At 45.3% G+C, this 27,615-nt stretch overlaps 1 protein-coding gene and 1 long non-coding RNA gene across 7 annotated transcripts in view; one reads left to right on the plus strand and one right to left on the minus strand.

The window, feature by feature from the left end:
• Positions 1 to 27,615, minus strand: part of LOC309629643 — a 545,666-nt gene that overhangs the window by 363,395 nt on the left and 154,656 nt on the right. The gene's annotated exons all lie outside the window — the stretch shown is intronic.
• PSMG1 (proteasome assembly chaperone 1) lies at positions 10 to 12,288 on the plus strand (the record flags this gene model as incomplete). 6 transcript variants are annotated; one of them, XM_082393828.1, is made up of 7 exons in its annotated part: positions 20 to 213; positions 1,512 to 1,618; positions 2,875 to 3,026; positions 5,362 to 5,424; positions 8,027 to 8,225; positions 9,112 to 9,248; positions 12,080 to 12,288. In XM_082393828.1, the coding sequence occupies 7 exons, from the start codon at positions 26 to 28 to the stop codon at positions 12,152 to 12,154; spliced, it is 921 nt and encodes a 306-aa protein (XP_082249954.1). In that variant the 3' UTR covers positions 12,155 to 12,288. The 6 variants fall into 6 exon arrangements, 5 of the variants coding, with proteins under 5 accessions (XP_082249954.1, XP_082249955.1, XP_082249956.1 ...); XM_082393829.1 differs by lacking the exons at positions 8,027 to 8,225; positions 9,112 to 9,248; positions 12,080 to 12,288 and adding an exon at positions 6,805 to 8,012 and having other exon boundaries at positions 24 to 213; XM_082393830.1 differs by lacking the exons at positions 8,027 to 8,225; positions 9,112 to 9,248 and having other exon boundaries at positions 26 to 213.

Consider the following 27,615-nt stretch of genomic DNA (forward strand, 5'->3'; position numbering starts at 1 on the left):
GCTCAGGGGCGCTTGCGCGGGGCGCATGCGTCGTGCTGTGGTGCCGCAGTTCGGCCGGGAGGGTGTGAGGGTGGCTATGGCGGCAACGTTCTTCGGGGAGGTGGTGAGGGCGCCGTGCCGAGCCGGGACGGAGGACGAGGAGGAGGAGGAAGAGGAGGGGAGGAGGGAGACGCCCGAAGACGGGGAGGTCCGGCAGCAACTGGCGCGGAAGAGGTGAGGTCTTGGGCGCGCCGTCGCAGACCCGGGCCGGCGGGCGCAGGAGCAGACGCGCAGGCCCAGGGGTCGCGGCTGCTCCGCGCTCGGCACCGGTCCTCGGGAGGCACAGGGGGTCCAGACAGCTCCGGGGGTGCCGGGTGGAGGCGGCTCGCGGGGCCTGCTGCAGGCTCCGTGGAGCCGTCGGATCCTCGCGTCTTTAAAGGCTTCCTTTAGCTTTGATGCAGGTGGTTTCCTGCGGCCGTGTTAGGTCTTCCAGCGCTGCAGGGCTGTCTTCCCGCCCCAGGTTTGTCGTGTCTTTGGTTCATGGACATAAGACAGGTCTTTTAGAACTTTCTTCTCCGCCGGACACCTCAGTTATCATTACGTGTCAGTAGCAGATGGATATGTCTTTTTAAAAAATGGGTTATTTCCAAACACACAGACACTGGAGAAAATAGTAAAATGACACTTTAAGCCCATCCAGTCACGTAAGTTCAACAGTTATGAAGATTTTGCCACATTTATTTTATCTCCCTCCACCCCCTAGGTGGGTCCCAGTCACCGTGGCCTTTCACCGCTACAGTTTTCCGAATGCGTCTCAACGATATAGGCATTGTCTTACGTATGCTGTCATCCCCGGTAACAATAATACTTTTTGCATACTGTGTAATAGCCAGTCTGTGGTCAGATTTATGCAGTTGTCTCAGACGTGACATTTTACAGTGGGCTTCTGGAAATCAGAATCCTGGCCAGGCCCGCACCTTACATTTAGATGTTTCCTCTTTTGAGCTTCCTTTCGTTTGGAGCCAGTGCCCCTCCTTTTTCACCCTGGCTGAGAGACTGATTGTCCTGCAGGATGTCCCGTGCTCTGGATTTGCCTGATTGCTTCCTCTTGGTGTCATGTATGCATATGTGTGTCCGTCACCTGCATTTCCTGTAAAGGGAGCTGCTTCTGAGAGGCTTGGTCAGTGTTTTGCTGGCACGGATGCCTCGGAGGTGGTATTTGCGGTTTCTTACCGCGCACTGTGCCCAGTTGCCCCACTTTTAGGGTTGCTAAGATGGATTGATGAGTGGGTCCGCTGGACAGCCTGATCCCTCTTGTACGGTTCTCCAGGAGCTTTGCAGCAAAGGGTTTTTACCTGTTAGTTATCGTCGCCTGAATCCATTGTTTCCTTAGGATTATAATTATGTTCTTTATAAAATTAAAGTTTGCATTTTACTTAATACAAACTCCTACTTATAGTAGCCTTTTTTTCATAGTATAGTACTGATTACATTTCAATTGCTTTCGTTTCGTCTTTCGTTTCTTGTGTTAGGGAGGTGCGGCTCCTTCGAAGACAAACAAAAACAACTTTGGAAGTTTCTCTGCTAGAAAAATATCCTTGCTCCAAGTTTATAATTGCTATAGGAAATAATGCAGTAGGTAAGTGGAAGTGCATTAGACTACACATTTTTTTTTTTTCCAAAATTTTATTTATTTATTTGTTTATTTGTTTATGGCTGTGTTGGGTCTTCGTCTCTGTGCGAGGGCCCTCTCCAGTCGTGGCACGCGGGGGCCACTCTTCATCGCGGCCTCTCCTGTTGCGGAGCACAGGCTCCAGACGTGCAGGCTCAGCAACTGTGGCTCACAGGCCCAGTCGCTCCGCGGCATGTGGGATCTTCCCAGACCAGGGCTCGAACCCGTGTCCCCTGCACTGGCAGGCAGATTCTCAACCACTGCGCCACCAGGGAAGCCCTAGACTACACATTTTGTTGAAAGAGCAAAAGCTGAAGTTATTTATTTCCACCATGAAAGATTTCAAATGTCTGTTACTTTTTTAGAAAAAGTCGTAGCAGAGTAACTTTGTATCTGAGTGAATTCTATCCCTGCTCATGCGGCACTGTCTTTTTGATAAGCTTGAAAAATGAGATTTAGAGGAAATATTCTTGGCTTCGGGAACTTACGGAGTCAAGGAAACACTGTTTCTAGTATACAGGTTTTCTTAGGCTTCTGGGCCTGTCGTGGCCAGACTGGGAGGGCAGCGGTGGCATGTGCAACACGGCCCCCTTGTCACAGTGGTCCTTGTATGTTTTTGAGTTAACCAACTTCTTTAAAAACATATGGAGCACTCTAAAAATGACAATAATAATTGCTACATTTTTCAGTACTTGGTTTCTGAGATCTTCACATACATGAATTCATTTGACAGGTTAAAGCCAGAACGGTGCAGGGTGCAGCTAGAACAACGCGCACACACACAAGTACACAAACCTGTATCGTTTTAGGGGGTTCACAGGCTTGGAGGAGAGCCTTGGGGAACCCCAGTGAAGATTCCTTGCCCTGTAAGGTACCCCTAGTGCTTGTAGAGCAGTACATGGTAAACAACTGCTGACTCATTCACATGAAGTTCTCCTGGCCTGAAATTTTCCACAGGTGTGTTACAGTGTGAGTCTGGTAAAGTCTGTCAGCAAACCTGTCTTCTCGATTCCTGGCTCCAGTACCACCTGTACTCAGGGTGTGGCCTTCAGCTTCTTGAGGCCTCAGTGTGTTTTTCTGCAAGATGATGGTGTGCATAAGGTTGATGGTCTCAGTGGCACTTTCAGCTCTAAGATTCTCAAGTAACTTGAATATCTTTTTTATTGAATAGAAAATGCAACTTGCAGAAGCAAACACTAACTTATGCGAATTGTTTTTCACAGCATTTTTGTCATCATTCATCATGAATTCAGGAGTCTGGGAAGAAGTTGGTTGTGCTAAACTCTGGAATGAATGGTGTAGGACAGTGGACACTACACACCTGTCCCCCACAGAGGCTTTTTGTGTGTTTTATCACCTAAAATCGAATCCCTCGGTATGTGGGGCCTGACTTGTATGTTTAAGTGGGGTTCCTTAGGTATCATTTATGTAGTGTTCCTTTGAATTCCATGTTCCTTTATATCTCGTTTTGGGCTGAGGAATTCTGCCTGTAGGCAGTGGTAGTAACCACTTTTTGGTCTGGTTCTTGTTTTTTTATTTTATTTTTATTTTTTAAAATTAAAAACAAATAAAAAAAATTTTTTAATTAAAAAAACTTTTTTTATTGAAGCATATTTGGTCAACAGTGTTGTTACTTTTTTGTTTATATAAATGTTAATGTGGTGTGTTGGTAAACTTCTGAGGAAATTCTGAAATAACTTTTTTAGAAACAAACCAGAAACATTAGATATTTAAACTTTGCCCTCATTCAAAGAATGATTTAAGCTGGCAAATGTAAACATGGGAAAATGTGTACTCGCTGCGGAAGCAGGGAGTTCTGCTTTGTGGCTGTATACCCGCCCGGTGTTCAGCCAACGCTGAGCACAGCCTAGGGACTGAGTTAACACTGAGCAAACGGATGCTTCGTGCATTCTAAATACAACTCTGTTGACGTCAAGCTTTCTCCTCGCCTAATTCATCCTGATTTTTTTTTTTTTCTTTTGGCCGCTCCCCTCGGCTTTCGGAATCTTAGTTCCCCGACCAGCGATCAAACCCATGCACCCTGCAGTGGAAGTGCAGAGTCTTAACCACTGGACCGCCAGGGAGTTCCTAATTCATCCTGATTTTTTAAGTTATGAAAGATAACTCTGTAGCTGATGCCTAGTGATTTCATTGGAGCCGTTTGTCCTAATCCTATCCTTGGGTTCATTGAGAGAAAGCAGTGTCCTGGGCGGTTTGGGAGACAAGTCAGGCAGGTGAGGTGGCCAAGCAGATGATGTCTGTCTCGCCACCTGCTTGTCTGACAGAGTGCCGTTCCACAGCTGCTGAGCGCTTGGACAGAGGCCAGGGGCAGGGATTCAAACAAGGCAAGAAGTCAGTAGTTCCATAATACTATAATGTTAGCCTTGAAAACTATAAAATTTGATTTTGTAATACTTACAGTTTGTTTTTATAATGTGTTATCCAAAGTTATTAAAGTTTACATAAGGATTTTTGTAAACATCCAGTATTTATAGGAAATAATAAGGAAATTAAGCTTTTTTTTTTTTTTTAAGAGTTTTTGATGTGGACCATTTTTAAAGTCTTTATTGAATTTGTTACAGTATTGCTTCTGGTTTATGTTTTGGTTTTTTGGTCCCGAGGCATGTGGGATCTTAGCTCCCTGACCAGGGATCGAACCTGTACTCTCTGCATTGGAAGGCGAAGTCTTAACCACTGGACCGCCAGGGAAGTCCCAAAGCATGTTCTTTATCTGGTCCTTAGTGGAAAGTTTTCACTCTAGAATACATCATGGAGGTCAAGCAGTAGAAATTTCTGGTACTGCATTTAGTTACACCATTGATTTGTTGGGTGTCTCTTGACTATCCAGAATCTTTGTGTGTAGCTAATTACATATCTAGTCTTTTTCTTCCCCCTATCCCTGGGCCCCCTTTTTCCCTCTTGTGCTTCTTCTTCTTTTTTTTTTTTTTGGCCACACCACACTGCATGCGAGATCTTAGTTCCGCCCAACCAGGGATCGAACCCGTGCCCCCGAAGTGGAAGTGCGGAGTCTTAACCGCCGGATCACCAGGGAAGTCCTTGTGTTTCATTTTTTCCCACTTGTGTCATTAAGTGTTAGTGTTTCTGGCAATATTTCAATAGAAGACAAAGTTGACTTTTATGGATGCTATCATTCCACAAGCATTAATAATCAGGAATGTCATCCTTTTACAGCATTGTGCATTGCATGTTTTCACTTCAAGCACACGGTCTGGACATGGTTTCTAGAATAATATCGCCTTCCAGGCATCAGCAGTGTCCTGGGGTACCGCTGGGCTGAGATGCTGCTGGACTGCTGTGCTGATAGCACTTAATGTTTTTGTAATGCTTTTTGAGTTTGATCTTCACAGTGTGTGGCACCACCCACCCCCAGAAGGGCAGCAGGCCTGGTGTCGTCTCTGTTTTATAAAGAGGACTCCGGTAGTACTTACTGATAGTATCTTTAGAATCTCCTGTGCCAGCCCTCACAGTTGCTCTGTCAATGTGCACTTTTCTCTGATACTAATTGCCAGTAGTGGCTTGATTCTTAACTTTTAAATTTTAAAGAAAAATAAGTAAGGCAGTAGCAGATTAAGCAAAACAAGTGTTATCCAGAGGTTATGTTGGGATTCACATGATACATATATGATGACAGTGTGGGGTGTGTGTAACATTTATTTGACCTGACAGAAAACTTGGGATTTGATTTTCAGGTTGTGCTCTGTCAATGTAGTTGCTACGTTGCTGAAGATCAGCAGTATCAGTGGCTGGAAAAGGTAAGAGAGATTCTGGGGTTGCTACTTTATCAAGGTTCAGTATCTTTACACTTAAACCTATGTAGTCAGACGTTGAAGCGGGGTAAGTATTTGCTCTTTCCCTTAGAAATATAGTAGGAGTTTGTTATAGAATATAAAGAATAAAAGAACTCATTTGGCAAACGTGATCAGCGATGTGCTAAAGATCGGTGGTCATAGAGACATAAGACATAGTTGGAACAAGTTACCCCCGTGAAACAGAGCAGGGTTGCAGCCACGGTGAAAACGGGCCGTGCTGACGACGCTGCCGGAAGTGCAGGGACGGGAGTGGGAAACTGGGTTCCTGGGGTTGGCGCTCAGCTGACACTCACACCAGGGTTTCATCCATTTTTCGCAGCATTAGAATGGATCAATTGAGGCTTCATCTTGTGGGAAAATTGAGCACATGGTATGTGTCCACTAAAACAAATTTTTCAGTGAAGAACTTAACTCAGCTAGAAATTTTAGAGAATAATCATTAATTTTGGTAGTTGCAGGTTATTATTTTAATTATTTATTTACTTATTTTTGGCTGCGTTGGATCTTCGTTGTTGTGCGCACTTTCTCTAGTTGCGGCGAGCGGGGGCTACTCTTCGTTGCAGTGCGTGGGCTTCTCATTGCAGTGGCTCCTCCTGTTGCGGAGCACGGGCTCTAGGTGCACGGGCTTCAGTAGTTATGGCTTGTGGGCTCAGTAGTTGTGGCTCGTGGACTCTAGAGCACAGGCTCAGTAGTTGTGGCGCACGGGCTTAGTTGCTCCGCGGCAGGTGGGATCTTCCCGGACCAGGGCTCGAACCCATGCCTCCTGCATTGGCAGGCGGATTCTTAACCACTGTGCCACCAGGGGAGTCCAGTTGGTAGTTGCAGGTTATTTTTAAATGAAATAGCCCTTTTATATACGTCTTTTCAACATTGCAACTTAAATCTTAGGCATATTTTTATGCAGGTATTACAGTTAAGTTCATTAGAAATAAAAAATTTGGTGTACACCTGCTTTAAACCAGATTGGCATACTTAGAAACATTTATTAAAAGTTATTCAATGCATTTTATTAAATGAGGAATTTTCTAATAAGATCTGTGAATCTTATGGTTGTATATGTGATTTTATGCTGTGTACCTATGTGTATTTTCTAGAGAGAGGGTCCATAGCTTTCAACAGATCTCAGAAGGGTAGGAAACTGCCATATTAATTTGTATTGTTAATTTATGTAGGGTGTTTTATTATTTTTGTTCTATGGAACAGCTTTTCTCTCTCAGACTTGAAGAAATGTAGAATTATGCATTTCCAAAACAGAATTTTTTAATCAGTATTTTTTCCCCCGGGGATACTCTTTGGGTCCCTCTACTGTTTGGTTCATGTCAGCCGCATAATCCTGATAATCACACACAGTCCAACAGTTGTCAAGTATTCTGGCTTCAGATGATAAGTATTTTAGCGAGGATGATAAATCAGGCCTTGTGAGTAATGTTGTAGCCCTTAAATGGGACATATCTGCTGACAAATACATGTGGTGTTAAGTTTTGTGTTTATTTATGAGGCTACACTGTAATTCAAGTAGCCTTATAAATCACTTATGGCACATAATATAAAATCTTCAGTTCCCTTGCTATTTGAAATAGCCATTTTGTTCTCTTCATAAAATATTTTCAAACAAGGTGCAATGACCTAAAATCTACTCTTTTTTTCCTTAAAAGATAGCTGTTTTTTTTTTTTCCTTACATCACCAAAGATTTTAAAAGCTGGAAGGGTCCCTGGAAATCCATGAAATACCAACTTAGGTGGACATTGAGGTCTTGAGCAATTGAAACGTAGTCTACAATTGAAATAAATTTAAAAGTGAATTTAAGAATCAATTGCACTGATAAAACACTGTTATGAGTGCAACTTGCAAGTGATGTTCTTAGAAACATCCTTAATACAGTGTTCTTGAACCTATTATATTAGTGAAAGGATCACTTCCTGTTGCTGATACAACACTAGTCTAAGTGGAGCGTTCTTAGAGATACCTGTGTTAGAAGAGATCTTGATCACGTCACTTTATCCAGTAAAGAATGCGTGTCACTCCCATTCACTTCTATTCAGTGTAACACTGTTCTCCACACTGATTGCAAGTAGTGATCTTAGAAACAGAACGAACTGGAACAAACCGAAAAGAATAATTTGCAGGCATCTGTGGCGGGCGGGAGAGGGCGTAAATGAACAGGTGCTCATAGTTGAGTGACTGCCTTACCTGCCATGGCATCGCTGGGTGTTACAACAGCTGCTCTGCCTCCTTTGTTCCTGACTTCATTTAATCCAGATCACACCTCCCTCAGGTAAGTAGTCCTTAGTTCACGGGTGAGGAAAGTAACTTGGAGAAGGTTACCCAACTAGAAAGTGACAGAATTAAGATCAGACCCAGGTGAGGGCGCAGGCGAAGCATGGGTTTTGTTTTTCCATGGACAGTTCCACCCCTGCAAGGTGTGTGTGTGTATATATATATATATATATATGAATGGTGTAGATAAACAACTAGAGGGATGTTTCTATTCTGTCACGAAATTATACATATATATTTTTTAATTTGAAATCAATTTTGTGCTAGGTTTTTGGCTCTTGTCCAAGGAAGAATATGCAAGTAACTATTCTTACATGTCGACATGTTACTGACTATAAAACTTCAGAATCTACCAGCAGTCTTCATACTCCTTTCCTGAAAGCCCTAAAAACACAGAATTTCAGAGAGCCTCCTTGCTGTTCACTGCTAGAACAACCAAATATCGTACATGACCTTCCTGCGGCAGGTGGTATTACAGTGCATAACATTCACATTTTATCTTGTTATTGCTTTATTCATAGTTATTATTAGTTGGACTAGTAGGGATCTTTTTGAGGTAGTTTGTTAATGATGACTGATACCATTGTATTGCTGTTTGTCCTCAGTAGTTGCTCTAGTTGCTGGTATATTCTGTTTGGTTTGAGTGTTGAAACTTTCCAGACACACAGTTGTATGAGAGCAGCTCAGAGTTCTTAACTGTTAGCTTCAGAGTTGCCATTTCTTTTTGGTCTTTGATAACTCATCATGCAAGCCAGTGTGAGATGTAAATTGTTGGTGTATGAGAAGTTGGTCAAGTATGTTGTAATTGTCAGAATAGAAGCTTCAGATATTGAATTTTGGTAGTTGCTTCAATAGTTTATTTTTTATTCCTGTTACTAATTATACCCTAACATCATATCAGATTATGATTGTCACTTTTTAGTGGCTAATATGTTATAATATATAATTCAGTGTTATTTGTTAATAAATAAAAGGTTTTTAACTTTAAATGTTAAGTTTACTAGAATAAATGGCTAAATATTTTACATTATGCATTGTATATTTATTATTTACTTTAGTGTAGTCAGCAAAATTTTAATCTTGTGTCTTAGCTGACCCAGATGTGTCTCAGTAGTATGTTCAGAAAATGCTAAATAAACATATCTGTAAAAGCAAGAGATAACTTAGGAAAATAAATTGGCTTTGAAAGAAAATGTGCATTATAATTGGTTCAAAATGTCAGTAAATGCTTTGATTAAAAGAGGCAACAGAGATAACTATTTTTAAAAGCAGCCTTTATGAGTTAGAGGTATTTAATTTTAAAATCATATAACAGAAAACTTAAGTGATTTTTTTTTCTTGTATATTCATAGTTCTGAGTTATTGTCAAGTATGGAAAATCTCTGCAATTCTGTACTTATGTTATACTGATGTGATGAAATTAGACCTAATCACAGTTGAAGCTTTTAAGCCTGTACTTTCTTCCAGAAGCTTGAAAAGTTTGGTTAAGGTAAGCTTTTATCTCATTGACTTAATAGCTGAGTTACTGTAGTGAACTTAGTAACAAACATAAATGTATGGTATCAGTGTGAAACCTAAGCAGCACGTAGAGATCCTTTTTTCTCCACATAAAGAGAAAACCGCTGGTCTGGCAGTTTATTTGATTGTCACATATTCTTCTAGATATACTTCTGTAACTTGGAGAATATTTTGTTCATGTTTTGTTAGGATAGATCAGTGCTTTAAATCCCAGATGTTTGTGTGGAAAGATGTTCTCAGTGTTCAAGAAGTTTCTGTAACTAATTAATTTGGAAGGTGTAATATTTGAGAAGGCATTTTTGAGCACAGTATGGATCACATTATCGTCATGTTTATCCACTTAATTTTGCGTGGGACTAGATGAGATAAATCTGTTCCCTGTTCTCCGTCTGGATATATCTGTGGGCTCCTTTCCCAGAAAAATACATATGGGAACATGTATAGCAAAGTTTTGCCAGTAATTGCAGGTAGTTTAGGAACTCCAGTCCTCTCCCTAAGAGATTAGCTGAAAGTCCGTGGACTCCTGGTTTAAGAACTTCTTCCTTAAAGGGAAGAGATTATAACAACATTGTTCCAAGTTGGAAGCCTTGTTTTATTCTAGAATGGCCATTAGTCTTAGGGCAGCTTTTCTTGTAATTTCTGTTGGCGTCATCTCATTTCATAGCTCGCATAAGTTAGTTAGATTGTCAACTCCGTGGGAACGTTTTCCCTTTTGGTGTCCCCAGATCATCCTGAATATGATGTGTGGAAGGCCCTCAACCATTTGTTGAATTAGTAAGAGTGAAACTGTAACTTAGTATAATTCAAGTATATCTTTCAGAAGAGCTAGAGTCATGGATAATCTTTCAGACAAATTGAGTTATTTTGTATTTAGCATCTCCTTCCGAAGATATAGTAACTAATAGTGCTGCTTGCATCTGTAGTTAACCGATTGGCTCTTCCCACTTCGTTGAGAGCAGGGGCCATGGCCGTTGTGTCTCTTCTGGGCACTTTCACTGGAGCATCTTTGCCACAGACATCGTGGCCGCAAGCATGTTCACTGCAGAAATTTTCATCACATAACTAATTGTCTGAAAGGCAGTTTGCCACAAAAGATAAAATAACGAAAAATAAAAGAGGGACATTAAAAAGGACATAGTGAAACATGAGAAATGAATAACAGATTTAGAAAGATTTTATTGCAAAATACAAAATATTTGAATACATTTAAAATGTATGTAAATTTATGGCACTACTGTGCAAATAACAGATTCTGTGGGTTGTACCTAAGCTCTTGTCTTCCAAGTTGTACATATATGTGAGCATACGTGTGTGTATGTATATATACGTATACATATATGTGTGCGTGCGCGTGCGCGCGCGCGCACACACACACACACACACACACACACACACACACACACACACATATATAGGCTTGTTGATTTGTCTCTTCTTTCAGCATCGCACCTTTTCTTTTTCACCAGAATTTCTTCCTTCATTAAGAGAGGTATCAGTGTCCAAGCCTGGGATGCATGTGTGTGACCTGAGCCCCCTTACTGCCTTGTGAAACATTTTCTGCACTGTTTGTTCTTGGCCTGTTGTCACATGTCCACTGGTGGACGTTCTAAGTAGGATGGGAAATGTGAACTCTGCTCTGCACCTTCAAATCACCGAAGGATTTGTGAACTGGTGTGTTACCGTTTTCTAGTGTAGTACACGTCTGGCTTTATCCTCTCCTGTTTCACACGTCCCCTACGTTTTGTCACCGGATTTTCTGTCAGGTTGATGTGCATGGTTGTCACCTCCCCTGTTTTAAGACGCCAGCTCTGCTCGTCACCCTGCACACCATCATGAGGGCCGAGACTTAAGTGACTGAGAGAGCCCTGTGTCAACAGAGAGACCCAGACTGTCGGCCGTTGTTTCGTCTTTTGTAGCAGAATTGCCGTGCGGCCAGTTAGCCCCGCGGTGAGCACGGTAGAGAGGAGCTGGAGGCTTGAGCAGGAGGGCCGGGCGGGTTCCGCCCGTGGTGCAGTCGGTGCTCCGGGCACAGGCGCTCCAGGAGCATCTGCACTCATTCTCAGACTTGCAGATCATCTGCCGTGTGGGCTGTAAGTCAACTTCCAGTGTCTAAAAATATTCTTTGGAGAGGAAATTTAATTAACTTTTTTGAAGTGGCTCTTTGAAGGGTGCTGTTTTCTTAGTGACCAGATACAGTCATCCTGGCTTAGGTCATCGCTTCTGTCCTCAAAGTGGTATTTGGTCAACAACATGGAATTCTCTTGCACGCCTGCCGCGTGGACCCCACGGTGCTGGGCGGTCCACAGCCTGGAGGTGGCGCAGGCGGTCACTGTGCCAGGTGCCAGCCAGGGCAGGGGGTGGGGGCGAGGCTGGCCCGAGGAGAGGCCCCAGGGGGAGGGTGGCCCTCCAGCTGGACTGGACGGATGGGTGAGTCCTGGGGGGGTGGGAGCGTGCAGAGGGAGGCGGCATGGGCATGAAGTGGGCAAGTTCAGGGTGCGTGTGAGGAGAACGGTGGGGAGCGTGGTACTGGGGTGCAGACGGGCGTGAGCTCAGGTGGGAGAGGTGGGCCAAGCAGAGTGTCCTGTCCGTCTGAGGGCTTTAGGCTCCCGGGAGGCCTGAGGTCCCGGCAGAGCTTTGGGCGGGGGGGCGGGGGGACACGCTTGTCCCGTCTGCCGAGCGAGGAGGTGAGGGGCAGGGCCTGTCACGTTTGGTGCCCTTCCCTGCTTCTGCCTCGAGAGTGTGCCTTGCTCCTGACTGAATGCTCAACCTCACTATATGAACACCTTTTCTCTCTCCTTCCAGAATATTCCCCAGAGCACAGAGATACTGAAGAAATTGATGACAACAAATGAGATTCAGAGTAACATTTATACATGATTCCAAAGATTGTTTTGTAGAGTATATTACCCATCCATTCCTTTAAGGGGAGCCGCGTGCACTGTTTTGTAGGTTACTTTTTTTTCAGGGGAGTATTTTCAGGATGTTAACAGAATAAACTTATTTTAAATTCATTGTAGTTTTTGTTCCTTTTTTATGGTGGTACTGTTCACACCTGAAATAAGCCAGATGTTTCTCTTTATCCACTAGGTGGGAGTATTGTTTTATTTGAATATTTTAAGGTAATAGAGTTAAATTGTTAAAAAGCTACAGATAACGACAGGTTTTATAATATGGAAAAATATATACTTTGGTGCAAAAATTCTGTATGAAACCTGAAAGTTGATGATCTATTGGTGATTTTTATTATTTGGAAAGGTTCTATTTTATGAGTTCTTCAGTTGTTTTTTTGTTTTGTGAATAAAAATCAAAGTTATATATTTACTCAAAGTTAAACCAAAAAATTTGTGTTTCCTCACTTTCAGTAATATCTCACAGTAACCTCTTTACACAGACTTTCTGGGCTCTTTTGCAAGGTTAATGTGTCGATGTCCCCAGCTCTACTGCGGTAGAGTATTATACTAGAATGTGACTAGATCGTGAGCTCCAAGGAGCCACACTGCTTCACAGACCCACAAACTAAACTGAAACCTGCATCAGTGAAGATAAATTTTAAGATGGTGGAGTGGAGAAGTGCTTCTTATGTCTTCTTCGTTTCCTCCTATTTCGTTATTGAGTCATTGATATGTTATAGATTTAGACAGCTTACCCATTTCTGTCTTCTAGATTCAGTGTATTTGTTGCTACTGGTTGGAGGTGGGCAGGGGAGACTCTGTTGGCTCCCCAAGGAAGCTCAGTTTCTCTCGTAGTCAAGTGCTGTGAGGCTTATGCGCAGCACACGTGAATGTGCCCGGGTGATAGAAACTGAAATATTTTCCTTCGTGCAAGAATATGTGTATCCATTCAGCACTGGGTTTGTAGACCCCTGAGGTAACACTGGGTTCTGGCCCCAGCTGGAGCGGGAGTTTTTCCTGCCCTGAGGGTTAGTGTGGAAAGTCAGGAAGATCCATCCTGGAATGAACCTATGTTCAGATCTCAGGGCAACCCGTACAGGCTGGTGACCTCAGGCAGATGCCTTCAAGCAGGGCACATGCCCAGTTTCCTCATCTGTAAACTGCAGGTAAAACTAGAAATCAGGGACTTCCCTGGTGGCGCAGTGGTTAGGACTCTGTGCTCCCAATGCAGGGAGCCTGGGTTCGATCCCTGGTCAGGGAACTAGATCCCACATGCGTGCCGCAACTAAGAACTGGCACAACCAAAAAAAAAAAGAAAAAAAAAAAACTAGAAATCAGAGTTTAACGAATTAATGTAAATGTGCAGTCAGTGTTACTTCCCTCGAGTCTCGGGTTTTCATCTGCCTGATGAGGATTCTGTCTGCTTACATTGTTGGGTGGTTGTAAGAATAAAATGATAAAAATGCTTTTGATGAACAGTAGAGTGTTATTTCCACACACACACACACACACATGCACACACACACTTGTGTACACACATCCCGAAGATGCAGGCCTCGTGGCACAGCCAGGAAGAAGCCGTTTCCTTCTCAGCACTCCTCCCACCAATCTGAGAACCACAATTCTTGGCGATGTAGAGTGGCCAGGAGTGGAGTAGTTGGAAAAGTTTCATCAGGAGTGATCCTAGGAAAACCATAAACACAGATACCCTGGGATGGTTGTCTCTCATTAATTTTGGTAAAGAAAGAATCAGGCGGCGTCAGCTATCCAGGAATAAGCCTCTGCCAGAAGCAGCAGGCGGCACCTGCGGGAGGTGGGTCGTCAGTGCAGCAGAGGGGGCCGTAGTGAAAAGCGGGATACTAGAGACTTGGTGTAGGGTGTGCGGGTCCACAGCCCTGAGCGGGGGGGGGGGGGGGGGCGCGGGAGGTGTCGGGGGAGGACTCAGAGCTCACGGACTTGGGAGGTCGCCTTTTCCGGGCAAACGTCGGGCTTGGGTAGGGTTCCCAATCAAAGGGGAGTAGCCGAAACAACATACGTGGGCCCCACGAAGAGAACTGGTGACGTAAAGGATAGGAAACTGCCTTAAAAATACAGAAGAGCATTCTATTGAAAACTATAGAAAACGGCTATTTTTAAAAATTCAGAGACTTTGGAGTTTTCTGAAAGAATGAGAATGTGTGAGATGAAGCTAGCTGAAAGGAAAATTTAAGAACTGCATAGAAGATTTTGAAAGAGACAAAATTTTAACTTTAGAATTAAACTCGGTATTGTATAGAAGTAAAGGGCAGAACGAGTGCAGTATGTAATCTGAAGTGTATATACTGTTACATGTAAATTACAGTATATCATACAGAGCCGTTATGTTGGAGACTAAGCTGAGGTGGTGTCCTTAGTTGCCGAAGGACAGAAATGGAAAGGTAACACGAGGTGGCACAAGATAGCTTGCCTCCAACATGTAGCTAGTGTCCTGGTGAAGGGATCAGATCAAGACAGTAATGAATGACAAAGAACAGAGATTTTTCCGAAGTGAAGAAAGACTTGGAGTCTGTAAATTAAAAGAGCCCCATCAGTGGTAAGAACAAAGACATAAAAAGCTAGATGTACTGAACCTAAAGGCCAAAGTGCCAGGCAGATAAGAACAAAATGATAACTTGTCCACTAGCTATTAACTGCCTAATACTCACACTTGAACTTGGAGACTAAATGCAGCCACTATCCATTTCTCGAGTCTGCAGGTTGGATGAGTGACCCTGGTCAGCTGGTCTTGGCTCCTGCATCTGCGGTCAGGTGTCTGGTGTGAGTTGACTGGGTCCTGGCTGCTCTGGGATGGCCTCAGCTGGTGTGGTTTGGCTTCCTTCCATGTGTCACTCCTGTTCCCCCAGCAGACAAGCCTGGGTCAGGGCTGTCTGGGCATTTCTCATGGTGATTACAGAGCAGCAAGAGAGGGAACAGAAACTAGTAAGTGCTTCTTCAGGTTTCTGTATCAAGTTTGCTGTAATCCCCATGGTCATATCCAGAGACAGTATGGGGGAGGGGGGCACCACCAGAAGGTGTGGATGGGGCGGGGGCGGGGGGGCGTGAGAAGTTGGGGCCGTTAATTGTGCCGGGTCTGCCCTCTGACCACAGTTATCCGTGCCCCTTGCACGTGCAAAATATGTGCATCCCAGCCCTAGGGCACCCAGCATCTCATCCAGCATCCGGCTTGAAGTCTAGAATCTTGTAACCTAGATCAGGTCTAGATGCATCTTCTACGGAAACCAACAAACTGAAAAGACAAGTTGTCTGTTCTCTACACACCCAGCACACAGCGGTGAGACGGGGACAGGCCATCTGCAGGAAGTGCTTCCATTTGAAACGGCAGAGACTAGGACATAGACCGTAGGCATTGGTCTGTACCAACTCTGAAATTGCGCTGGGCAAATAGTGCCCAGCTCCCCTCCCCTGGGAGTGGGGAGTGTTCCTTGACGAGGCCCAGTTTCTGTCCTCTGGCAGAGCCTCTTCAGTCTCATTCTCAGCCTTTATCTAAGGTGTCTTTTTTCATCTCATGCCTTGTCTACTCTCAAAGAAATGACCTTTGTTAGCAGCTCTGTAGCTTTCTGATTCATAGAAAGATGAGTGCCTGAAATACAACACCCTTAAAACACTGTGGGCTTCCTATGTATCTTTTTTTTTGGCCACGCTGCACAGTTTGCGGAATCTTAGTTCCCTGACCAGGGATCGAACCCATGTCCCCTGCAGTGGAAGTGTGGAGTCCTAACCACGAATTCCCTCTATGTATATAATCATAGTTCGCTCCATGCTCCAAACGTCACACTGTCAAGAACTGTGAAGGGTCAGGGATTTTGCTGACATGCAAACTTACAGGTAAGCCTGCCACAATTTCCTGGATCCTGGTATAGACTTGAGACCCTGTGATAGAGACAAAGGACTGTATTACAGCATAGCATGAAGGCTGTGCTTCTTGTTTGTATCAGTTTCACCTGCCCCCCTCAAGTCCTACAAGGATGATGCGGAACCATCCAGGTGGATACTGTGATCGCAGTGGGTCTGCATCACCACTGAGGACCCTCAGGCTTAGGGAGTCCAGATCTTTTATGATGGACAGCAAGCAAACCTGTCTTTTCTCTGCAGGAAACATTTCACTGGACATTAAGCAGATTTGCCCTTTGCTCCAGGAGACACCGTCTCTATCTTCCAAGACCGTCTGCTCTACAAACAGCCTTGAAAAGATAGCATCTCTGCTCTTAACAAGGGCAGATATGTGAGACTTCTCTCCCAATAATATTCACTCCTCATATCTACACCGCCCCACCAGCCACTGAGCAATCTGACCAATAGGATTTGCTAACAGCTTGGATGGATGGAGGAGCCAGGGTGAACCCCAGGTCTGTGTTCTGAGCACCTAGTAGAGTGGAATTACATCAGCCGAGGCGGGGGTGCTTGCAGGTTAAGGAGAGAAGCCCAGTGTGGTTCTGGGTATAAGTTCGAGGCGTCAGCTGGATGTTCAGATGGAGATGTTGAGTTGGACACCGCCTGGGGTTTGGGAGACAGGCCCCGGCTGGCGGCTAAAGATGGGAGTCATCGGCAAAGGGACCATTTAGTGCCTTGGGGCTGGGTGAGATCACCAGGCAATGTGTACAGGGGACTGAGGTTTGAGCCCCAGGGCCCTGCAGTGTCAGTGGTCAGGGAGATCCCAGGAGACTGAGAAGGGCCTCCGGCAAAGGAGGATGGAGCTGGGAGACCATGGTTTCCTGGAAGCCTGTGAAGAAGGTGCTTGAAGCAGGAAGGACTGTTACCTGGGCTTCCTGCTGAAGACACATCAAGGAAAATGAGGTTGGATTTCTCAGTGTGGTGGTTGGTTGAATGAGTTACATAGTCCTTACTTTGCACAGAGATTAATAAAGGGTAACAGATCAATAATTGTTCTGAGGTTTAGGATTTGTGGATCACGAATGTGAATGGTGGTGGTTTCTGGAGAAAAGTAAACAGTAGAACGTACACAAACGATTACTTCTGATTTCTCTCTTTTCAATGCAATGGAGACTCATTTCTGAGTTGTAAAGTTTCGCGATCTTCATTTGTGCAGAGGAGAGGGCAGAGAGAAGGGGAAGGTGTGAGAAAGATGAAAAGAGAAAAAGAAGGGGAGCTGACCGCCTCCAGAGCGGCCTGGAATTCTGGGTTCTCGGGGAAGCGGGCTGATTGATGCAGCTTGGATTCCCCTTTGGGACTTTCCAGATAAATCAGGGTTCAAGAACAGCTCAGATTCGGCTTGGTCGAGAGCCTCCAATAACAGGAGGAACTCACTTTGCATGGCGTGCCGCCCACGTCTGTGCAGCTCCTGAGCTAATCATCCAACTTCAGAATGTCTCGGTGCTGGTAATCCAGTCTGGTCCACCCCCTCCCATTAAATACGGCCGCCACAACCATTTTGCAATATGAACACCGTCCCCAGCTCCCCATCTCATGACCTGTTTAACAAAGCACTGCCTGACGCTGCTTAAATAAACTCCATTACGACCACAAATAGGAGCCCTGTCTCGGCATAATCTGCAAATTATATTTTATAATTTGTGAAACCCCACGGCAATGTCGCTCTTCATTAGTGCCTCAGAAAAGCAAAGAAGGGGAGATGAAAGTGAAATCATGTTGATGACTGTTAACATGTCTCGCAAAGGCGATCCTGAGTTCCCTGCAGGTTTATCTGGGCCGTCCTGGCTTTTCCTCTGGCAGAGCCAAGAGAGTGGGTGGGAGGGGACGGTTTCCAACGAAGCCAGGTCAGTGTTGTTTCTTGTGGGAAATAATAACTTCCAGCCAGGAACATCAGACTTGCTTATTTAGAAAAACGATGAACGGAATGAACTTAAGCCCCCTCTCCTTTCTCCATCCTCGGTGCCATTTGGAGATGCGTCTACTCCCCTTCCACCGGAATTCCCTCCTAAAAAGAAGCTACTGCGATTAACCAGAGGAGAGGGGACTCATGCTTGTTAAATCCTCACCCTGTATGTGACGTTGCCTAGGCAGGGTTATGTTTGCCATTTCATATCATTCTTTTTGTTGCTGTTGTTGTTTTGTATGTGTGTGTGACTCTCTCTCTCTTTTTTTTTTTCCCCCACACCGCGTGGCGTGTTCCCTGACCGGGAATCGAACCTGCACCCCCTGCATTGGAAGCATGGAGTCTTAACCACTGGACTGCCGGGGAAGTCCCTTGTTTCTTTTTTTAAAAAAAAATTTTTGGAATATATTGATAGTTGATTTACAATGTTGTGTTAGTTTCAGGTGTACAGCAAAGTGATTCCTACCTATATATATCTATATATCTTCTTTTTTAGATCCTTTCCATTATAGGTTATTACAAGATATTGAGTATAGTTCCCTGTTCTATACAGTAGGTCCTTGTTGGTTATCTATTTTGTATATAGTAGCGTGTATATGTTTATCCCAACCTCCTAAGTTATCCCTTCCCTGATACCATAGCACTCTTGAAACAGGCCTAGGAAGAGCCTAGTTGACAATACAAATGAGTTGAGTAGAACAGCCTCGGGCCCTGGTGAGGAGTGGATTCAGTCCTGCCAACCTGCCCTGCCCGGGGCTGGGGAGGCGAGGTCCCGGGGCCTCACGGCTGGAACCACCCAGCAGAGCGGAAGCCCTGCCGCCACCGGAGCCTGGGCTCCACCTTGCTGGGGGGAAACAGTCCAGAAGAACTAAGCTCCTAGCCTCGGCAGCTCCGGCTCAGGCACAGCTGGGGCATTGGACGCCGGGTGGCGGCCTTTGGCCAGACCACGGTGACACGGGGTAAGGCTGCCCAGTGGTGGCCTCTCCAAGCTCTGCCGGAGGGTTCCCATCGCAGGTGCCTGCGGGCCACGTGCTCGGAGCTCCGGGCCTGGCTCTCCTCATGTTCCTGCCTGGTCTGAACACAGCAGTCTCTGTAGGAGCCCGTTTCCTGCTGCAACAGTTTGAAAACCACGGGCAGTTGGCTGGGCAGACAGAGCAAGGGTCCCAGTCTCAGGTCCCAGTGGAAAGGGAATGAGAGGCCGTGTAGGCTGTGGCTCAGACACCGCCAGGCTGAGGATGTCTGCAGGTGTTTAGTGAAGGGTAAGATACACCGCCAGTCAGCGACCTGGCAGCAGAACTGGTCTCTCGACGGCAAAAGGGTATTTGGAAGTCCGTCTGGTGGGCACGTCAGCTCCTGCGACGAGACCGTTGGGGCCCAGCCAGGAGCGGCCGAAGTGCCAGGGTGGCCGTCCCAGGGCTTGCCTACCCACCACCTCGAGTCTGAATCCAGACAGCGTCACCCGCTAGGCCTGGCCGTAGACCTGAGGGCCAATGCAGAGTGCCAGCCGGCCTGCCAAGACCAAGCCTGCCTTCAGGCCTGGCCGGCCAGGCTGGCTTCTGGGCTCGCGCATGGGGAGGTGGGGTTTCTCTCTCTGCTCCCAGGCTGCCTCCAACGTTGACAGGCCCCAGGAGGAGCAGGTACCCCGGCGGCCGTGTCCTCGAGGTGCAGGCAAGGCCTCGGCCTCTGACCCCTGGGCTCCGAGGTCCCCATGGTGGTCGGGCTCCAGTGAATGCCCTGGGTGGTCCGGGTCAAGCCTGGGCCTTTGATGTTTATAACAAAACAACCGGCTTTTCGGGTTGCCATGTGGCTGCCAGACGGCTGAGCACGGCCGGTGATTACTCAGAAACCCCGCGCGCGCTCTCCAGCGGCTGGAGCGCTGGGTTTAAACACATATTAATAACTCAGCCATCTGTTCCGTCTCTTAATATTAAAATGTGAGATTGTTCATAGATTCACATCTATACATTGTGAAACCGATATTAAACATGACTGATACCAAAATAGCTCAAAGCATATTTATTTCAAAGGAAGCAGGGCAATTTACATCTGAATCCTCACATTTGCAGTGAACTTTAAAGGCATCCCGAGAAAAGGATAAAAAGCCCTGCAGTTATGGCTGCAAGTTCACAGAAATGGTTGGACTTTAAACAGATGCAGTCTTTTTTATTTAAAAAATGTGAAATGTTATTTATAATCACAAAAGGATTTCTGCTTTTGGACTCATGATCTGGTTAGATTTTTGACTAAATCTTGTTTCTATTTCTCTCCCTGGGATGCTATCCTTCCATCAGCAAACGTGGTTACTTCTGCCCTGTTTTAGAACTCTCCAACCTTCTTTCAGTCTTGCTGTTCATTGAAGCTCCCACCCCCTCTCTTGTCCTCTGCCCTCTGGCGCTTCTGGAGCAATAGTCTGTTGAGGTGCACGATGCAGTCAGACTACCTAGCTGACCAGGTTCAGCGCCTCCTAAATATCCAATCGCCTTGTCTTAGACGAGCCTCGTCGGAGAGAATCGGGTCTCAGGTAAGCAGGAGGCTCATCGTATCACCACGCTGGTCTCCTTCTCAGTCTGGGCACCTCCATTTCCCCCTCCCCTCCCCACATCTGCATGGACGTGGGAGCCCAGTTTTTCTTTTTTTTTGAAGTTGGCTTTTATTTTATTTTTTAAATTAATTTTTATTGGAGTATAGTTGCTTTACAATGTTGTGTTAGTTTCTGCCGTACAACAAAGTGACTCAGCTCTATGTATCCATATATCCCCTCTTTTTTGGATTTCCTTCCCATTTAAGTCACCGCAGAGCACTGAGTAGAGTTATCTACTCTATACATAGTATCAATAGTGTATATATGTCAACCCCAATCTCCCAATTCATCCCACCCCTGCCCCTTTCCCCCTTGGTATCCAATGTTTGTTCTTCACGTCTGTGCCTCTGTTTCTGCTTTGCAAATGAGATCATCTATACCGTTTTTCTAGATTCTGCATATATGCACTAATATACGATATTTGTTTTTCCTCTTTCTGACTTCACTCTGTATGACAGTTTCTAGGTCCATCCACGTCTCTGCAAATGACACAAATTCATTCCTTTTTATGGCTGAGTAATATTCCGTTGTATGTATGTACCACATCTTCTTTATCCATTCTTCTTTTGATGGACACTTAGGTTGCTTCCATGTCCTGGCTATTGTAAATAGTGCTGCAATGAACATTGGGGGTGTATGTATCTTTTCAAATTAGAGTTTCCTCCAGATATAAGCCCAGGAGTGGGATTGCAGGATCATATGGTAGCCCTATTTTTAGTTTTTAAAGGAACCTCCATACTGTTCTCCATAGTGGCTGCACCGGTTTACATTCCCACCAACAGTGTATGAACGTTCTTTTTTCTGTGGGAGCCCTTTGTTTATCAGATACCTTCCAAATATCTGGTCCCCTTTCAGGCTCCTGAACGGTCTAGATCTACCTTATCTTTCTCACCTTATCGCACCCTTTCTTCAAAACTCAACTACATGCTGCCTTTTCCAAAAGCCGCCCCCAGCTGCTCAGCTGAAAGCCGTCTGTTCTGCTCCTGGATGTTTGCAGAGCCCTACGGCATGTACGACTGTCTATGTAGAAACGGAGCTGTCTGTGTGGACCTCACTGCGAGGGGAGACCTTGGAGGGTGAAGGCAGGATGCTCTGGGAGCATTTTGGAGAACTCATGGGCGGGAGCAGAGATGTCTGTGAAAGTGCAAGAGTGAGAATAGAAATATCAGAACACACCTTGTAAGCGCAGGGCAGCTTTGAAAAGGAAGAAGGTCACATACATGTGTGTGTACTGCATGGGTCCACTTATACACAGACATTTTCAATAAATATATTGTAAATTAAAATGTATTTTAATTTACACATCTTTAAGTGTGGGGAAAAGTCTGTGTGCATGAGAGATCACAAGGTGTGGAATAAAAAGAACTAGGGTTTTTATTGAAATATAGTTAATATACAATATTTTGTTAGTTTCAGGTGTACTACATAGTGATTTGACATTTGCATACACTGTGAAATGATCACGATAAGTCTAGTCACCTTCTGTCCCCACACAAAATTATTACAGTATTATTCACCGTATTCCTTACACTGTGTATAACATCCTCATGGCTTATTTATTTTATATGTTTTTTCTTTAAATTTTTAATTGAAGTATAGTTGATTTACAATATTATATTAGTTTCAGGTGCACAACATAGTGACTCAAAATTTTTATAGATTATACTGCATTTAAAGTTATTATAAAATACTGGCTATATTCCCTGTGCTGTACCATATACCCTTGTAGCTTATTTATTTATTTATTTATTTATTTATTTATTTATTTATTTATTTATTTTTTAAATGTTGGCGTATGCCTTTTGCTTTTTTTTTATTATTATTAATTTATTAATTTATTTATTTTTGGCTGTGTTGGGTCTTCGTTTCTGTGCAAGGGCTTTCTCTAGTTGCGGCGAGCGGGGGCCACTCTTCATCGCGGTGCGCGGGCCTCTCACTGTCGCGGCCTCTCTTTTTGCGGAGCACAGGCTCCAGACGCGCAGGCTCAGTAGTTGTGGCTCACGGGCCTAGTTGCTCCGCGGCATGTGGGATCTTCCCAGACCAGGGCTCGAACCCGTGTCCCCTGCATCGGCAGGCAGATTCTCAACCACTGCACCACCAGGGAAGCCCCGCTTATTTATTTTATACATAGTAGTTTGTACCTCTTACTCCACTGCCCCTCTCTTGCCTCCCGCTTCCCTCTCCCCACTGGTAACCACTAGTTTGTTCTCTACATCTGTGAGTCTGTTTCTATTTTGTTATATTCATTTGTTTGCTTTATTTTTTAGATTCCACATATAAATGATAACATACAGTATTTATCTTTCTCTGTCTGACTTATTTCACTAAGCATAATACCTTCCAGGTCCATCCATGTTGTTGCAAGTGGCAGAATTTCATTCTTTTTTATGGCTGAGTAATATTCCATTGTATATGGTGTGTGTGTGTGTGTGTGTGTATAAGAGTTTCCTCCAGGTGTATGCCCAGGAGTGGGATTGCAATATATATATATATATTATATATATATTGTGTATATATACACATCTATCTAGCACATCTTCTTTATCCACTCATCTGTTGATGGACACTTAGGTTGCTTCCATATCTTGGCTGTTGTAAATAATGCTGCTATGAACATGGCGGCACATGTGTCTTTTTGAAAAAAAAAAAATTAAAAATCTAGGCACTAAAAATATGATCCTCAGCCTTTTAATGGTCATAGCACAATTTAAAAAAAAAGAGCTAGGGTTTGATTCTATCCAGACTGCTTCCGCTTCCTGCCTTTGGGTGAAGCATTTATCAATTCCTTAGTTTCTGAGGATGAGAGACCAGTATTGGGATTTTCAATTGCATGGGGGATGCAAGGTAACCCATAACCCCCGAGTTGCGCAAGGGTCAATGTATATATGAGCAGTGGGTGCGAATCTCTGCCCAAACCCTAGTGGTTATACAAGTGCTTTACTTTCCTGCAACGGGGCTTGAATTTCTCTTTTAGGCCCGCATTCCACCAGCAACAGGACCTGAACGTCCATCAGTTCAGAGGTGGCCCCTTCCCTGGGGTGTGTCTCCACATGGGGGCCTCGGGGAGGCGTCACACTGGGTAGAACCTGCCCCACCTGCTGGGGCGTCTGGGGACCAGGAGGGCTGTTTCAGGGCGGCTTCCGGACCCCACGGAGGGGAATTCCTTCTGCTCCACATTGAGGGGCCCACCCTGTTCCTTTTGGAGGTCACTTGTAAGCGTGTCTGGTACCAATTCTGGGTTTGAGCGCTGGGCTGGGACCTACCTAGGGAAGGCTCCCTCTGCCCTGCGGCCCTGGCTTTGGAAGTCGGGTGCACACAGGGACCCCAATGACATCCACACTCATTGTCTGCCCCTCCGCATACAGATCCCCTGTGATCTCATCTCTGGGCCCAGGAAGGACCAGCTCGGACTGATCTTATAATGCCATCTCTCTCTTTAGGCCAAGACCTCACTTTAAAAAAAAAAAAAGTATTTATTTATTTTTTCTGGCTGCGCCACGCGGCTTACAGGATCTCAGTTCCCCGACCAGGGATCGAACCCGTGCCCCCTGCAGTGGGAGCACCGAGTCCTAACCACTGGACCGCCAGGGAAGTCCCAAGACCTCACATCTTAGAACTCAAGATGCCACAGCTTGACTCCTGTTCTCTGAGCTCTGCCGTGTCATCCATTCTCTGAGGCACGAAGCAGGGGGTGCTGGAGGGAGGCCGGGGTGCAGGGATCTACGAGGAAAACACACCTGAGTCAAACTGCAAAAAACTGGGGGCAGAAAGGAGAATATTTGCTTAAATTTTAGAACTGTTTTTGGGTGGTGGGGATTTGGTAGTTTTTTTTTTACTTAAATTTTTTTTCAACACTGAACATGAATTACTTTTATAACTAGGGGGAAAAAACTCCAAACCAATGACTTATAAAAAAAGACCCACTCTGTTTCATTCTTAAACATGTCTGGTTTGGATCTCATTTCAGTGTGTGTGTTCAGAATGCCCAGCAAATCTTGTTTAATCTTCGTAAAGACCCAAGTTAAAGCACTAATTCCAAACCTGGTCATTCATCTCCCTCTGTCCACCATTCAGCATGTTCTTACTTCCAGGTGCTCGGGATGCACCAGCGGGCAAGGTAGACAGTTTCTGTCCTCACAGAGTTTGTGGCCCTTAAGGGACTGACCTGATGGATGCGTGGATCTGACCCCCAGAGTCCCAGTTCTGAACAAGCAAACACAGGAACAGCCCCACATGCAGACGTTTTCCTCACAAAGCTAATTTTGTCTAGGCTGTTACATGTTACAGTAGCAGAAAAGTACAGCCAACTCTCATTATTTGTGGATGCTGTATTTGTGAAATCGCCTAGTCACTAAAATTTATTTGTAAGCCCCAAATACTCCCAATACTTTTTTGGTCCTTTGTGTGGCCATGCGCAGAGCAGCAAAAAATTTCAGTTGCCTGACGCACATGTTTCCCGCTGAGGTTGAACCAAGTGATGCTCTGCCTCCTTGCCTCAGCCTCGTACAGAGATGACCAGAGGACGGAGCCGGGAGCGGACAGTGCAGTGCAGAGTAAGAAGCTCTGTCTCTGGGGCCAGCTGGGTGGGGTTGAATCCCAGCTCTGGAACCCATTAGTGGGATGGCCTCAGGCAACTCACTCAACACTTCTGAGCCTCCTTTGTTTTCTCTTTCGTAAAATAAGGAAAATAGGATCTGCCTGGATGAGTTGTTTTTAAGATTACAGACTGTGCTCTCTGTGAGATTCGTATATACCTACCGTCAGTGTGTTCACATCTCCCCTAGGGCAATGGCTCAGCACTCACTGATCCAGTGTTTATGGCAAGTTCATTACTAACATGAATAATGAGAATGGACTCCACTGGGTTTAGAGGTCTCCAGCCAAAGAGGCTCCTGTTAGGTGGAGGGCTGGCAGGGTGACAGTTCTGTGCCCTGAGGACTGGGGTCGTGTGGGGAAGGAGGAGTTGTGTTGAGGAGTGTCTTAGCTCAGGCTGCACGACAGATTACCACAGACTGACTGATTTAAAAATCAGAAGTTTACTTAAAGTTCTGTAGGCTGGGAAATCTGAGATCAAGATGCTAGTTGGCTTGTTTAATGATGAGACTCTTTTTCCGGCTTGCAGACGGCTGTTTTCTCCTTGGATATTCATATGGCAGAGAGAGAGAGAGAGAGGGAGGGAGGGAGGGAGGGAGAGAGAGAGGAAGCAAGCTCTCTCGTGTGTCTTCTTATAAGTGCACTAATCCTATCACGAGGGTTCCACTCTCATGACCTAATTACCTCTTTTTTAAAAGATAAATTAGTTAATTAATTAATTTATTTTTGGCTGCATTGGGTCTTTGTTGCTGCACGCAGGCTTTCTCTAGTTGCAGTGAGTGGGGGCTACTCTTCGTTGCAGTGCGAAGGCTTCTCATTGCGGTGGCTTCTCTTGCTGCGGACCACGGGCTCTAGGCTCATGGGCTTCAGTAGTTGTGGCACGCAGGCTCAGTAGCTGTGGCTCGCGGGCTCTAGAGCGCAGGCTCAGTAATGTGGCACACGGGCTTAGTTGCTCCATGGCATGTGGGATCTCCCTGGACCAGGGCTCGAACCCGTGTCCCCTGCATTGGCAGGCAGACTCCTAACAACTGCACCACCAGGGAAGTCTCCTAATTACCTCTTAAAGGCCCCGTTTTCAGACACCATCACACTGGGGACTAGGGCTTCAATATGTGAATTTGGGAGAGGGGGACACAAAAATTCAGCCCATAGCAATGAGGGAGAACCATTGCCCTGCAGGGCAGGCCTGCAAAAGGAGTTATAGATAGTCAGGGAAGGATAATTCTGTACTCAGCACTTGGGCAGAAATGGAAAGAAAGTGCAGAGAGGGAGACTGGAGGCTGCTGAGGGTACACGTTTCCACGGTGTGGAGAGCAGTCCTCAGGCTACCGCGCCAGCGACGCATTGCAGGAGAGTAAATCCAATTATATTTGTAACTTCTTCCGTGGGTTAAAACATGAGTTATCTTTTAAGATAAGGTTTTGTTTTTCATTTTCATTGACCATTTCTCCCCCTGACTTATGGATGGTCTGGAGCTTGAACGTACAGTTCTTGGGATACGGCCACTGCATTTGCGTCACAACCGACAACCACTATCTTAATCCCTTCATTACCAAAGAAAGATTTATTTTCCCAAGTCTTCAGTCTTAACTGAGTGGAATATTTACTAGAATCACTGGGTTTTGTGACCCTCCCTTCCTCCTTTCCCTACCAGGCTGGCCTGGGAGTCCACTGCAAAGCCTCTGGGCTGGAGCGTGGTCTCATTGCTGATCTTCTGCAGCTATATTGGCCAGGATGGAAGAGAGCAGTGGTGGTCCAAAGCCTTGCTTCTTGTCTGATGTTAGACTGAATTGTGTCACCCCCACCAACCCCCTAATTCACACATTGAAGCCCTAACCCCCAATGTGACTGTATCTGAAGGCTGGGATTCTAAGGATAATTAAGGTTAAATGAGGTCATGAGGGTGGGCTCTAATCCACAAAGAATGGGGTCCTCGTAAGAAGAGGAAGAGACACCAGAGCTCTCTCTTTCTCTGTGCACGTGCACAGAGAAAGGCCGTGTGAGGACACAGGAAGAAGGTGGCCGTCTACAAGCCAAGGAGAGAGGCTTCACCAGAAACTCACCCTGCTGATGCCTTGGTCTTGGACTTCCAGCTTCCAGAAGTGTGAGAATATAAATTTTTTATTGTTTAAGCCCCCAGTCTGTGGTATTTTGTTATGGCCACCCAAGCTGACTAATACCTCTGGTAATGAAGAATGGAATCAGGGCTTCTCCACTCTGGTACCCTGGAACCTCCTCAGCTTCCACTTAGCCCTCCACCCTTACTAATGGGATCCAGAAATTCCCAGCTATGTGGGAATTGGGTGGGACTGATTCTGATCAATCAAAGCCATCTGCACGTTGAATTCTTTGGTTATGGTGATTAGTCTAAGATTGAGCATATTGACCCAACCAGAGAGAAGCCCAGGGCTCTTGCTCAATGGTTGAAGAAAGAGAAGAT

The sequence above is a fragment of the Balaenoptera borealis genome (assembly GCF_965194805.1).
Source record: "Balaenoptera borealis genome assembly, chromosome: 5".
Lineage (NCBI taxonomy): Eukaryota > Metazoa > Chordata > Mammalia > Artiodactyla > Balaenopteridae > Balaenoptera > Balaenoptera borealis.